Raw genomic sequence first — 15,874 nt, 5'->3', positions numbered from 1 at the left:
AACATTTCTTAAATATAAATATTTTGGTGTATCTTTATAAACCTGAGGGACCTTTGAAGTAATAGAATAGGAATCTTTCAGATCGAGTCAGCCTTAGCTCAAGAAGACGGGCCTGCCAAGAGGGGGCGGGATGGACTGTTTAAAAAAGAGTATGTTTTTTCAACTTATTTTCATTTTCATTAACATTTTTATAAGTATATTTTGGTGTATTTTTATAAACCTGAGGAACCTTTGAACTAATAGAATAGGATATATATTGGTCCCAATTTAATGTGTTTTGTACATGAATGCCTAAAAATTTTGTCAACCATGTTTCATTCATAATTTCTCCCTTTAAATTAATATTTATTTCAACATTTTCTCTTTCACGAGTGGCTTTGAACCTAATAATTTTAATCTTAGAACAGTTAAGACTCAAGCCATTTGTTTATATCCTCAAAAGCATCGTTTATCAAATTTTGTAAATTGTTAGCGTTGTTTGATTTTAATATTGCAGTTATGTCATCAGCGTAGAGAATAAGCTTTGAACAAAAGGCAGGTCATTTATATAAATTAAAAACAATAAAGGCCCCAATATAGAGCCCTGTGGCACACCACAGTATCTTATTTTTCATTTTGAAAAATTATAGATATCGTCTTTATAAATAATATTTCTTTGCAATTGGTTTGTGAGATAGGACTTTAACAATTTTTCTCCTGCTTGTTTTCTAGACGTCCAGCATGAGGTCAAACTTAAGGGGACATATTGTAGTTGCCGAGAGCCATTTCACATCAATTTTGAAGCAAGGATCACCATATTTAATGACATGGTCAACGCCTACCTTCGCCTACTTGAAAGGAGAAGCCTTCTGGCTCCCACTCCACCCACAATCTGGTCATTTGCTTCTTTCTTCTTGGTGGCGTGGCGACATGGTGGATTCGCTAGAGTCGAACGGTGGACTGGAGAACAAAATATCCTAGACCGAGACGTCATATTGTTTCCCGTTCTTTTGGAGGCAGAATTCCGCTGGGTGTTGGCATCAGCGTTTCCAAAGATTATGGAAATTCATATCTACGATTCACTCCGACGATCACGCCCCAAACTGGCAAAGGAAATTCAATCCTACCTAACCGACTATGCTACATCCCGGGAATGTCCTATTCTCCAGCTGGACACTTGTCCCGAACTCAGCCTGCCTCCAGCAAAACCCCGACGGGAAAGATGGTGGGGTCTTCATCTGCTTCTTCACAGAACAGCTACTGAAGAGACAGTCGACTGACGAAGTCGAATTTAACCCAAGGGAATACGGTGAAGCTGTGATGACCACTCTGAGAAGAACAATTATTATTAAGAAAGAACATCCCTTTCCACTGACCGAGAGTCAGCTGGAAACCAGTCGCTTGCAAAAACGGAGCTCAGGAATGATGGTTTCCAGTCCAAGAGGGGAAGAAGTTGTCGTGATGGCCTGGGATCCAGTGCTAGAAGCCCTCAACAAAGCCATAGAGGAAGATTAAGGTGGGGGGGATTGCATTCATTTTGTTAAGCTTTGCCTTTGTCTTATTAATAAAAATGTAAGTTTGTGAAATTTTGTTTTTATTTGTTATGACAGAAATGTATTTAATAATTATTAATTGCAACTTTTGACACTATTCAATGTATTTCTATGTACAAGAGATGAATAAAGTAGTTTTGAATTGAATTGAATTGACTCCTAGTCTGTGTAGGGCCGTAAGACCCGCAGAAAACTTGAACGTTATAGAAGACATATCCTCCACCGAAGTCACCTTGTTTGTCCATTCATCAGATTGAGGATCTAGACGAAGACGGGGAACTCCTTTAAGTCCCAGACGAGGTTACCATATAAGAGCCGCTGTTTTCGATAAGTTGATAAAATGAAGTGTTGTTTTTAGAAATAATAATTGAAAATAAGTTAACAATTCACTCACTTCATTTATGCTCTTTATTCTTCATTATAATTCTTGTACTAATTGTTTTGGTTTTATTATAACATATGTTTCTATTTCTATTTCTATGTTTCTATTTCTTCTTTGTACAGTATATTATGAAAGTGCATTAGGGTTGATTATATATATCGATTGGGCCTTCCCATACCTCCCGCTAAAAGAAACATTTTCTTTTCAATAAAGAACAATTAAGAAGTCTATGGTAAATGGTAACACCAATTTTTGCGATAAGTTAAATAAACAGAACACTAATAGAAAAAAATCACAAAACTATGTGATTAAGTAGTAACTGCATTTACTTGAGCTCGAGGAAACTGATGACTTGCTCTGCTTCTGTAGAACAAATTCACTTTCTTTTTTATTCCAAGTATGATGTTTAGATGTATTATGTAGCTTAGGTCTGTGAGAAAAAGGTGGGCTAGTGTCTATGCGTGGTTTAGCAAAATAGATCTGGCAATAGTGACTGGACATATTCTGATACATAATAGTTTGTGCTACACCATGTTTTTGATAGACTTTATATATTTGATTATTCTTTTCATAGCTTTGATCGATGACTTCATGTTCCCAAACAACTCTCCAATCTTGGGATCTTCGTTTTTAAAAGGGAGCGGAACTATGTATCTTTTTCCTGGTCCTGTTTTACAGCATTACAATAGATCATCCCACATTTTTCCTCTTCAGGGTTAACTGATGCATGGACTGGAATTTCTTCTAATTCACAAAAACTTCTAAGTTGATCATCTAGAGACTGTTCAATGGTTGCAACATTGGACAGTAGATGAAACCTGGTCATATGGCTGTGTTTTGCCATTAAGATCACTTGGACCCATCAAAATATATCCCAAAGTACTTTGGTAAGAAGGAAATTTGGAAAGCGATCCAAAAAGATGTGGATTCCACTCTCAGTGCTGGACTGGTGCAGCCCCGTTCTTGGTTCGAGTGACAGGCAATGGCTCTTCAAGCCGCTTGTGAGAACACCAAGTACACCGACGAGACTCGCAAAGCTGTGGCCCATTGGACGAGTAGCGGTTTTAATGGAGCATCAGATGTGGAGCGGATGAAGGACCTCAGGGAACGATTGGGGGATCTGGACCTGGAAGGGTCATCTGCTGAGATGCAGTTTAACATCTGATCAGGCCTAATCGCTGAGCATTTAGAAGAAGCCATTGAATTGGTGAAAAAAGAGCACGAACGAAGATAGAAGAAGAAATCAGGGGTTTGGCGAGCTGTATCAGGGGTGGGAGAGGAGTTTAGCAGCAATCAAAATATGCAAAGTGAAGAGAAAAGCATTAGAGAAGACACCCTTTCACTTGTGGGTGAAACCATCGCTTCAATTGCCCCTCGTACAAAAAGTTCCATCCCCTTCTCAACATTTTTTTTTATCAACTGAAAGAAGCTCATCAGTAACCTGATTCCTACTCCACCTTTGTCGGTAAAGACTAACAGTTTTTGTTATAAGAATTCAAATAAATGTTATTTCTCGCTATGTTAACGTTGTTGTCCTCACCAATCTTTGTTTTTGTATCTATTGCTTTTTACTTTGTGAAAAAAAAGGAAGAAAAAAATAACATAGGCTACTCAGTTGGTCTATCACTAAAGTTTGGTAGCTGTTGGTGGCAAAGAGAGGTTGGTTGAACAGGCCATTTCATTAACGATTTCAAACCATATTCAGTTGTATTGGCAACGGAAGAGATGAAATTGTCTCACACTGGGGACATCTCAGAGGCATTATTAAGTGTTCTTGGCAGGTTTAACGTGACAAATAAAGTTGTGACAGTAGATGCTGAAAACCTGCAAAAAGCAATTTCCAAGGATTTGAAAAAGCATTCTTGATGCTTGAGAGCCTACTAAGGTTACAGTATTAGGTACGTTTTGCAGGGTGAAGAAACCAACAACAAAGCAGCAGACAACGAGGATGTCGTAGCAGAATCCGGCCGAGACACAGCTGATGACAGCTTTAATGCATTAGAGGTATGATTATACATTATTTCCAACTTAAGATCAAAACTTTTGCCCCGTTTCTTATTTGCCAATTAATAGGCTGTGGAATAGGCCTACTAGGATTCATCAAACTTGTGTTGTTTGTAAGGTAATGTCATGATTCATGGAGCGGGCCTGGCATTCTGTTGATGAAGCGATAGCAAAAAATTGTTGCCAAGAAACACTGTGAAAAAACCAACTAAAACCCAAACAGCCCAAACAGTTTTGAGACCTATTAAGCTAACTTATGTAGGTATTTTACTAATTTTAGGTAACAATTAATTTTAGTCAAAAATGTAATAGGTACATTGGTTAAATAGGAATTCACTCAAAACTGGTAAGTTTTGGTGTATCCTTAGAAAGCATACTCAATTAAAAATAGTTACCGGTAAGTTACCATTATAACATATTGAAAATGATAAACAGTTCTTTTTTGGCAAAATATGGAAATCCGTTCAACCCTACTTGACAACCGACGTAGCCTACTTAACTTAGATTGACGTAGGCCTAACTTGTTAATAGAATGATCTCAGTCCCTTAGCCTACAAGAGATGAAAAATGCATAACTTATCCTATTTGCAAATGACGGCACCTATAGCCGCGTTTACACCAAAGTTGACAACCAGGTTTTCGACTAGTTTCGGAAACTTGTTGCTTTTTCTACAAAATGCAGCAACTTTTTCTGTCGTCAACTAGTGGAGCAACAAGTTTTCCACTAAATTTTAGTTTCCCGCGGAGAGTCGGTAAGATCAAAGAAAGTTGACAACAAAAAGTTGAAGACTAGTTGCTACGCGCTTTGCGCAAGCAACTTGTTGAAAACTAGTGGAGAACTATTCCTCTCCCATATTGTACACATATTGTAAATGTGTATTATTGAATTATTTTAATTATTATAATAGGGTAAATATTAGCTATCTTTCGATTTAAATATCTTAATTATGCCTAATAACTCTGGATGTGTACAGAGCTACACACCACGCCCGTGGTCTGATTTGGATTAAAATTTGTATGTAGGTACTTTTCCATAACATCTCCAGGTATTTTTGAATTTTTTTGAAATTTTGATTTTTAATGGTGATTTTTCCAAAATACGGAAAAATTGATCTTGAAATGGCCGACATCCTTGACACACTGTACTTATTATTACGCGCCTATTCTTTGGCAACAAGTTTTCCACTAGTTGCTCTAAATTAGTGAGGAGCAACATTTAGTTGTAAACTTTTAGTTGTCAACTTTTGGTTGTAAACTTTTGGTTGACAACTTTTGGTTGTCAACTTCGGTGTAAACGCGGCTTATCATTCCAACTGAACCCAGCAAGAATGGTTGCTATGAAACAGCAAAAAGCTATCGAAGCTATTTAAAAATCAAAATTGAAGACACTACACTAATACCAAAGAATCACAAGAAACAAATAATTAATTAAGGTAAGTAATTAATGCGCCAACGCCAAGATCCTGTACTACAAGAAGAAAACCTCGTCAGCTGGCTATGAGGCTATCAGCCAACGACAACAACAGCCGGCAGCCATCATCTCATCATCATCATTGAAATATTGAAATTGAAATGAAAATGGAGACTGGGAGTGGGACTGACTGGACTGATTGAAGAGAAGGAGAAGAGAAGAAAAAGGAAGAAAGAAGTAAGATTTTTTTGTATGCAGCATAACTTGCGGTTTGTGAACATGCGGTTGGTTTTGGTTCAGGCACGGCCACCTTTAACTACAGGCCGCGGCCTGGTAGAATTGGCAACGTCGCAAGTGGTGTTGTTTAGTGACAGATGTCCCATAAGATTACATGGCAGACAGGTGACATCAGCTCATTAATTCGCACTTTATTGATTTAAATTTAAATGTATGAACATAATTTAAATATTGAAAATAAAACATACATAATTAAAAACCAAAACAATATGAATTAAAAATATATATCTGTACATTTTAAGTGGAGTCAATATTGTCATAGTCCAGTAACCAAGCTTACTGGAAAATAAATTATTTTCTACTTTTTAGTACATTTAAAAACGTGACATTTTTAAAAAGTATTTTTATTTATAAATTATTCGTAATATTGTTTTATTGAGAGGCTGATTGAATACCAAATCAAAAAATATCGTAAACTAGACTTGACTTAGACAACGTAGAGTGACTAGTGAGAGTGGCAATTGGTACCATTTTTATTTTCATTTTTATTTTGTATACACAAATCCTTTCTTCAATATTTGGAAAACTATTGATGAGGCACAGCAATATTGCTGAAGTTAAGAACAGCTGACTGATCAGCTGGAGTGCTAGCTGATGTTGATGTTTGTTTTATTTTGGTTTTGTTATTATTGTTGTGTTGTAAATGTAAATGTGACCTACGAACCTGGAAATTTCGAAGAGAAATCGAAGATTTATCTAATTTAAATTGATTTCGTTTAGTATTAGTACCGTGCGTAAATAATTAAAGGCTTTGAAACTACAAGATAGCAATAAATTTATAAAAAAAGGATATTCCAGAAGGAAGACGATAGACGATGGTGAACCCAGTACATGAAAACGTTATAAAGGTTTATCTGATTTCCATTTTAAGTTGCAGGATTAATCAGTTCAGATTGATAAATCTACTAGCCTATCCATCAAAATCCTTAAATACTGTGTTAAGACTTATTAGGTTTAGCATTTTGTCAAACTTCCTCGCCATGTGTCTCTGGGAAGACAAGCCCCAACACATTTTTAGCTGTCTTGTCCTAGCAAATCTACAGTCACACTTGAACACCAATCCTTAGGTTAAGGTTAACCTAACCTAGCTAACCAAACGTATATCGTATTTATGTCAAACGAGAACAGTGTTAACACTACAAACTTTGACGTCAAGGTTCGACGGGTACAGTATCTTAACTGGGCTACACTAATATTGATTGAAACTATTGAATTGAAAATATTGATTAATAATCGATATTTTAATATATAGGCTATCTATTGTAAAATTAAACTATCATAACCTAACCTAGCCAACCAAACTTGCTGATGGTGAAAAAATCTCATGAAGGTTTACTAATCGAATCGATAGTCTCAATCAATATTAGCGTAACCCAGTTAAGAAACTGTACCACAGCACATTGCATCACACACATAAACTTATAACTGAGAGCTGACATTTCAGCTTTGTTTCAGATTGCCATTATTGGAGCAGGTGTCTGGGCGCTACGCATATGAGGTAATGTAGTGTCTCCCAGCGCTAGAGCCAGATGTTCTGATATGGTTTTCTGTAATGAGAACAAACCGTCAGCTATTTGTTATAAGTTTATGTGACACAGTCAGACCTATAAGATCAAATGTTTGTACTTTCCCGTTATAGGGAACATTCATTAGCCAATTATCGATGATTTTTTTTTCCGATATGTCGATACCCATATTTTTCTTTTATTTTACGATCCATATTCATTTTGTTTTAGTAACTTCAAACACAAGTAGGCCTAAATTAAAAAATCACAATTAAACTTGTTAAGGCCAAAATATTAAAGGCTAAGTTTATGGAGTAAGAAATTAAACTTTTAAAACTAACCTAACATAAATAACCAAACTTGCTGTAACATTTCAAAATTCCGTTTGATATTCTCCACATACCTAATTACTGTTATCAAACGGAATTTTGAAATGGTAACTAACCAAACTTGCTGTACCATTTCAAAATTCTGTTTGATAACAGAAAAGCACACAATGTTTGTGTTATATGCTGTTGTTATGTTGCCACACCAACACCGCGGCCTTGTATTAGAAGAAGCTATAGGGTCATCATATGGCATTCCTCTCTAGGAGCCCCGTTTGCAGTTTGTTGTATTATCTCGTTTTCATTTTCTCTGGCTTAATCTGTTTTTTGTGTTATGTGAAATTTTATTTATTTCTCATGCAATGTTTATTTGTTTGTTGCAGGTTCATCTTATCCCTCATACAACCCACTAAGCAAATTCATCTCGAGGAACCCTTTTCCTCTCGTTCAAGTTGTTCAAAGACAGCATCATAGTCAAGAGTTTATGGTTTTCCACAGTAATATGTCATTGACAACTAGGCTTTAAATTGACAGGCCATTGACGATTTTACCTACGATTAGAAAACTTTATAACTGAATGTTTTATACCTGATTATTGAGTGTTGAAAAGATTAATTTAGTGACAAACGACGAGTGTTTAGACCTGGAATGTCTACCAAAACAGATTGAGTCCAATATTGATGCCATCGATAAGGCTGAAAATGAATTATTTATAGATCTGACAGAGGCATTTGGTAGAGTCTCGTGGTCGTTGTAGCATGATGTTATAGTTTGTTGGTGTTAGAAAATCACTGGTTTAGATCATAATATACAACCAATAGGCAGCAGTTTGTTGAAATATATCCTACAACTGGTGAAAAATAAAAATATTAATTCACAAAAACACAAATAATAAAATTTGGTTCAATCATTATCCACAGAAAGGTCAATTTAAGACACATTACCTGAATATTACCCATACATTTTTTTATTCATAAAAAAATTAATCCTTATTATGATACGTGAAGGCGATTAATACGAAACACTACTCCTCCGTTGATAATGGATGGATTTTTACAAAACATGTATCAAAATTAAGCATTTTTGTGTAGACGCAAAATTCACAAATTCCTGTAATTAAAGTCCTCAGGCTTTGCCCCACAGGTCATCAAAATCCCAATGTATTTCTTATGAAGAAAAGATTTTGTTTACTTATACAGACAAATAATTTTGTATGAATTACATACTAAAACAGCTGTTCATAGTAAACACATGATATACGCAAGAGCGTTCGTTTTCAGAATGAGATCTTTTCAGTTTCGATAACTGGAGTGGAGTGAGCGTTCGTTTTCAGGGTCAGTTCGTTTTCAGTTTCGATAACTGAAGTGGAGTGATTCATTACATTATCTTTAAGTTAACTTTTTTAAGTCATTGGAAATTATTTTTTTTTTATGGTGAGGAGGTAAAAATGGATTTACACATACTGAGATGCTCAGTGCCATTGAGCATCTCAGTGTGCGTAAATGCATTTTTACCTCCTCCCCATAAAAAAAAATAATAATTTCCAATGACTTAAAAGACTTAGTCATCAGAAATTATGACTGTTATTCATTTTGAAATAATGCCTGTAATACTTTGCAATTGTTAGAATTCAAGCAACAGATGCATTAGTGAAGAATATATTGGATTCTGAACCAAATTCAAGACGATTGTATGGTGATAATTCAAATGTCAATGTTATAGGACCAAGCTGTGAATCTATTGAAAGACCCGGGGACTGCGAGTTGAATCGAGTAATGTAGTCTCAATTTTTATTCCTCAACTGAAAGCTCGATTTAACCAAAACTACCTACATGATTTTAATATTGATACAAACTACCGGTAGTTTATCTACAGAAATAAAATGAAACGGCACAAGGGGGAACAGAAAACCGATGAATAACTAAGAACCCGGAAATCAGTACAAAAGAAATAATCTACACAAAAAGTAGTATTACAGTATTGAAAAACCCACTGTAATACTGATTTCATAGCAGATGAGATGCCTCAAACAAAATATCGTAGTTTCTTTGAACTAAACCAAATCCTAACAAGAAAACAGTGTGGATAAGAGAATCAAATAAAGAGGCTGTGATCAGCATTGCTTCCTACCAAAGCTAATTGTCAAACGGGAGCGACATGGCCTGGAAGTCTGGGGCAAATTGTTTGACCTGCTAATGAGTCAAACAGGGCTTGTGACCCTCAAAGCAAACTTGAGCATTGAAGTGGAAACTGCTGTGATCTGAGTCTTCGTCAGCGTGGGCCAGCAAACAAACAAGGGCTCTGCATTCACTGTAGTTGCTGTGCTGATAGCTATGTGTGTAAACTGATCCATCATAACTGCTGATATATCCCTGGTTGTGTCTACAGACCACTACAACTTCTCATATTTATCTTATTGTGAGATCATAGCTGCTAATATTTCCCTGAGTCTGTATACAGATCGTATTAACTGCAAATATCTTCCTGAGTCCTAATACGAACTGATGACATATATCATCATATCTGCTGATATTTCCCCAAGTTTGCATACTGATTTTATAACTACAAAAATTTTCTTTATTTGTTAACCATCATAACCGATGATAATTCCATGATTGTGTACCAATACAAATTGTTATAACTACTGATATTACTATCATTGTGTAAATCTATCATCATAACTGATAATATTACTTTAATGTGTACACAGATCATACAATATGCTGACATTTGATTGTGTATACTAATAATTTTAACTGTTGATATTTCACAAATGAAGTATAATGGTCATCATCATTGTTGATTTACCTAGAGTGATCATATGTACACATCACCTTATCTGGTGATAATTCTCTAAATGGCCGTAACAATAATGATTTAACATACATATCCATTCTCAAGAAAGATACAGTACGTCACAGATAGGATAAACCAACAAGTGAGACAAGATATAACTCCTAGTGATAGCTACAGACAAGATATACCACCCAGTAAGACCTAGTACATCAAAGACAAGACATACCACCAAATGAGAGCTTCAGTACTTCACAGACGAGACGCAACTCCTGGTGAGAGCTGTAGTACATCACAGATCAGACATAACTCCTGGCGAGAGCTGCAGTACATCACAGACGAGGCGTAACTCCTGGTGAGAGCTGCAGTACATCACAAGACGACACATAACTCCTGGTGAGAGCTGCAGTACATCACAGACGAGACGTAACTCCTGGTGAGAGCTGTAGTAAATCACAGACGAGACATAACTCCTGGTAAGAGCTGTAGTACATCACAGACGAAACATAACTCCTGGTGAGAGTTGCAGTACATCACAGACGAGACATAACTCCTGGTGAGAGCTGCAGTACATTACAGATCAGACATAACTCCTGGCGAGAGCTGCAGTACATCACAGACGAGACATAACTCCTGGTGAGAGCTGCAGTACATCACAGACGAGACATAACTCCTATTGAGAGCTGCAGTACATCACAGACGAGACATAACTCCTATTGAGAGCTGCAGTACATCACAGACGAGACATAGCTCCTGGTGAGAGCTGCAGTACATCACAGACAAGACATAACTCCTAGTGAGAGCTGCAGTACATCACAGACGAGACATAACTCCTGGCGAGAGCTGCAGTACATCACAGACGAGACATAACTCCTATTGAGAGCTGCAGTACATCACAGACGAGACATAACTCCTATTGAGAGCTGCAGTACATCACAGACGAGACATAACTCCTGGTGAGAGCTGCAGTACATCACAGACGAGACATAACTCCTGGTGAGAGCTGCAGTACATCATAGACGAGACATAACTCCTGGCGAGAGCTGCAGTACATCACAGACGAGACATAACTCCTGGTGAGAGCTGTAGTACATCACAGGAGAGACATAACTCCTGGTGAGAGCTGCAGTACATCACAGACGATACATACCACCAAGTGAGAGCTTCAGTACTTCACAGATGAGACGTAACTCCTGGTGAGAGCTGTAGTGCATCACAGACGAGACATAACTCCTGGTGAGAGCTGCAGTACATCACAGACGAGACATAACTCCTGGTGAGAGCTGTAGTACATCACAGGCGAGACATAACTCTTGGTGAGAGCTGCAGTACATCACAGACGATACATACCACCAAGTGAGAGCTTCAGTACTTCACAGATTAGACGTAACTCCTGGTGAGAGCTGTAGTGCATCACAGACGAGACATAACTCCTGGTGAGGGCTGCAGTACATCACAGACGAGACATAACTCCTGGTGAGAGCTGCAGTACATCACAGACAAGACACAACTCCTCTGGTGAGAGCTGCAGTACATCCGAACAAGACCTAACTCCTAGAGAGAGCTTCATTACATCACAGACAAGACATACCCCCCAGTTAGAGCTGCATTACATCACAGACAAGACATAACACCAAGTGAGAGCTTCAGTCCTTTACAGACGAGACGTAACTCCTGGTGATAGCTGTAGTACATCACAGACGAGACATAACTCCTGGTGAGAGCTGTAGTACATCACAGACGAGACATACCTGGTGAGAGCTGCAGTACATCACAGATGAGACATAACTCCTGGTGAGAGCTGTAGTACATCACAGACGGAAATAACTCCTGGTGAGAGCTGCAGTACATCGCAGACGAGACATAACTCCTGGTGAAAGCTTCAGTACCTCACAAAAAAAACACACCACCCAGTGAAAGCTTCAGTACCTCTCAGACAAGACACACCACCCATTGAGACCTTCAGTACTTCATAGACAAGACATACTACCCAATGAGAGCTTCAGTACCTCACAAAAAAACACACCACCCAGTAAAAGCTACAGTACATCATACACAAGACACACCACCCAGTGAAAGCTTCAGTACCTCACAAAAAAACACACCACCCAGTGAAAGCTTCAGTACCTGATAGACAAGACACACTACCCAATGAGAGCTTCAGTACCTCACAGAAAAGAGACACCACCCAGTGAGAGCTTCAGTACCTAACAGACAAGACACAACACTTAGTGAAAGCTGCAGTACTTCATTGACAAGACAAACTACCCAGTAAGAGCTACAGTACACTATTGACAAGACACACCAACCAATGAGAGCTTCAGTACCTCACAGACAAGACACACAACCCAGTGAAAGCTGCAGTACCTCACAGACAAGACACACCACCCAGTGAGAGCTGCAGTACCTCATAGACAAGACAAACTACCCAGTAAGAGCTACAGTACACTATTGACAAGACACACCAACCAATGAGAGCTTCAGTACCTCACAGACAAGACACACAACCCAGTGAAAGCTGCAGTACCTCACAGACAAGACACACCACCCAGTGAGAGCTTCAGTACCTCATAGACAAGACACACAACCCAGTGAAAGCTGCAGTACCTCACAGACAAGACACACCACCCAGTGAGAGCTGCAGTACCTCACAGAAAAGAATTACTACCCAGTGAGAGCTTCAGTACTTCATAGGCAAGACACACCTTCCAGTGAGAGCTGCAGTACATCATTGATGAGACATACCTCCCAATTAGAACTACGGTACATCATAGACAAGACACACCACCCAGTGAGAGCTTCAGTACTTAATAGACAATACATACTACCCAGTAAGAGCTACAGTGCATCATAGACAAGACACACCACCCAGTGAGAGCTTCAGTACCTCACAAACAAGACACACCACCCAGTGAGAGCTTCAGTACTTCATAGACAAGACACAACACCCATTGAGAGCTTCGGTACCTTACAGACAAGACACACCACCCATTAAGAGCTTCAGTACTTCATAGACAAGACATACTACCCAGTAAAAGCTGCAGTACATCATAGACAAGACACACCACCGAGTGAGAGCTTCAGTACTTCATAGACAAGACATACTGCCCAGTAAAAGCTACAGTACATCATAGACAAGACATACTACCCAGTAAAAGCTACAGTACATCATAGACAAGACACACCACCTAGTGAAAGCTTCAGTACCTCACAGACAAGACACACCACCTAGTGAGAGCTTCAGTACCTCACAAACAAGACACACCACCCAGTGAGAGCTTCAGTACTTCATAGACAAGACACACCACCCATTGAGAGCTTCGGTACCTTACAGACAAGACACACCACCCATTGAGAGCTTCAGTACTTCATAGACAAGACATACTACCCAGTAAAAGCTACTGTACATCATAGACAAGACACACCACCCATTGAGAGCTTCAGTACTTCATAGACAAGACATACTACCCAGTAAAAGCTACAGTACATCATAGACAAGACACACCACCCAGTAAGAGCTTCAGTACCTCACAAACAAGACACACCACCCAGTGACAGCTTCAGTACCTCACCGAAAAGTCACACCATCCAGTGAGAGCTTCAGTACCTCACAGACAAGACACACCACCCATTGAGAGCTTCAGTACTTCTTAGACAAGACATACTACCCAGTAAAAGCTACAGTACATCATAGACAAGACACACCACCTAGTGAAAGCTTCAGTACCTCACAGACAAGACATACTACCCAGTAAAAGCTACAGTACATCTTAGACAAGACACTTTACCCATTGAGAGCTTCAGTACTTCATAGACAAGACATACTACCCAGGAAAAGCTACAGTACATCATAGACAAGACACACCACTCAGTGAGAGCTTCAGTACCTCACAGACAAGACATACTACCCAGTAAAAGCTACAGTACATCTTAGACAAGACACTTTACCCATTGAGAGCTTCAGTACTTCATAGACAAGACATACTACCCAGGAAAAGCTACAGTACATCATAGACAAGACACACCACTCAGTGAGAGCTTCATTACCTCACAAATAAGACACACCACCCAGTGAAAGCTGCAGTACCTCACAGACAAGACACACCACCCAGTGAGAGCTTCAGTACTTCATAGATAAGACACACCACCCATTGAGAGCTTCAGTACTTCATAGACGAGACATACTACCCAGTAAAAGCTACAACACATTATGACAAGACACACCAACCATTGAGAGCTTCAGTACTTCATAGACAAGACATACTACCCAGTAAGAGCTACAGTACATCATAGACAATACACACCACCCAGTGAGAGCTTCAGTACCTATCAGACAAGCCACACCACCCAGTGAAAGATGCAGTACCTCACAGACAAGACACACCACCCATTGAGAGCTTCAGTACTTCATAGACAAGACACACCACCCAGTGAGAGCTTCAGTACTTCATAGATAAGACACACCACCCATTGAGAGCTTCAGTACTTCATAGACAAGACATACTACCCAGTAAAAGCTACAGTACCTCACAGACAAGACACACCACCCAGTGAAGGCTTCAGTACCTATCAGACAAGCCACACCACCCAGTGAAAGATGCAGTACCTCACAGACAAGACACACCACCCATTGAGAGCTTCAGTACTTCATAGACAAGACACACCACCCAGTGAGAGCTTCAGTACTTCAAAGATAAGACACACCATCCATTGAGAGCTTCAGTACTTTATAGAAAAGACACACCACCCAGTGAGAGCTTCAGTACCTCACAGACAAGACACACCACCCATTGAGAGCTTCAGTACTTCATAGACAAGACATACTACCCAGTAAAAGCTACAGTACATCATAGACAAGACACACCACCCAGTGAGAGCTTCAGTACCTCACATACAAGACAGACCACCCATTGAGAGCTTCAGTACATCATAGACGAGAAATACTACCCAGTACAAGCTACAGTACATTATGACAAGACACACCACCCATTGAGAGCTTCAGTACTTCATAGACAAGACATACTACCCAGTAAGAGCCACAGTACATCATAGACAATATACACCACCCAGTGAGAGCTTCAGTACCTATCAGACAAGCCACACCACCCAGTGAAAGATGCAGTACCTCACAGACAAGACACACCACCCATTGAGAGCTTCAGTACTTCATAGACAAGACACGCCACCCAGTGAGAGCTTCAGTACCTCACAGACAAGACATACTACCCAGTGAAGGCTTCAGTACCTATCAGACAAGCCACACCACCCAGTGAATGATGCAGTACCTCACAGACAAGACACACCACCCAGTGAAGGCTTCAGTACCTATCAGACAAGCCACACCACCCAGTGAAAGATGCAGTACCTCACAGACAAGACACACCACCCATTGAGAGCTTCAGTACTTCATAGACAAGACATACTACCCAGTAAGAGCTACAGTACATCATAGACAATATACACTACCCAGTGAGAGCTTCAGTACCTATCAGACAAGCCACACCACCCAGTGAAAGATGCAGTACCTCACAGACAAGACACACCACCCATTGAGAGCTTCAGTACTTCATAGACAAGACATACTACCCAGTAAAAGCTACAGTATATCATAGAAGAGACATACC

At 39.2% G+C, this 15,874-nt stretch overlaps 2 protein-coding genes across 3 annotated transcripts in view; one reads left to right on the top strand and one right to left on the bottom strand.

Moving 5' to 3' along the window:
* LOC128985411 (lipase 1-like) overlaps window positions 1-4,406 on the bottom strand; it is a 40,567-nt gene extending 36,161 nt beyond the window's left edge. The window contains exon 1 of one of the 2 annotated variants that reach the window (XM_054404885.1): window positions 2,244-4,406. The gene's annotated coding sequence lies outside the window, so the exon portion shown is untranslated. Of the gene's footprint in view, window positions 1-821; window positions 908-2,243 lie in introns of those variants that run through there. The other variant, XM_054404884.1, reaches the window with a different exon arrangement.
* Window positions 75-1,259, top strand: LOC128984798 (uncharacterized). Its single transcript, XM_054404166.1, has 2 exons — window positions 75-149; window positions 712-1,259. Exons 1-2 carry the CDS (start codon window positions 131-133, stop codon window positions 1,257-1,259), a joined length of 567 nt encoding a protein of 188 aa, XP_054260141.1. The 5' UTR covers window positions 75-130.
* Window positions 4,407-15,874: the final 11,468 nt, after the last annotated feature.

The sequence above is a fragment of the Macrosteles quadrilineatus genome, unplaced genomic scaffold (assembly GCF_028750875.1).
Source record: "Macrosteles quadrilineatus isolate MER2022 unplaced genomic scaffold, UCM_ALF_1.0 Scaffold_2__2_contigs__length_208266976, whole genome shotgun sequence".
NCBI classification, from domain to species: domain Eukaryota; kingdom Metazoa; phylum Arthropoda; class Insecta; order Hemiptera; family Cicadellidae; genus Macrosteles; species Macrosteles quadrilineatus.
The sequence above is the reverse complement of the archived record's forward strand: the minus strand, read 5'-3'. Positions and strand labels throughout refer to the sequence as shown.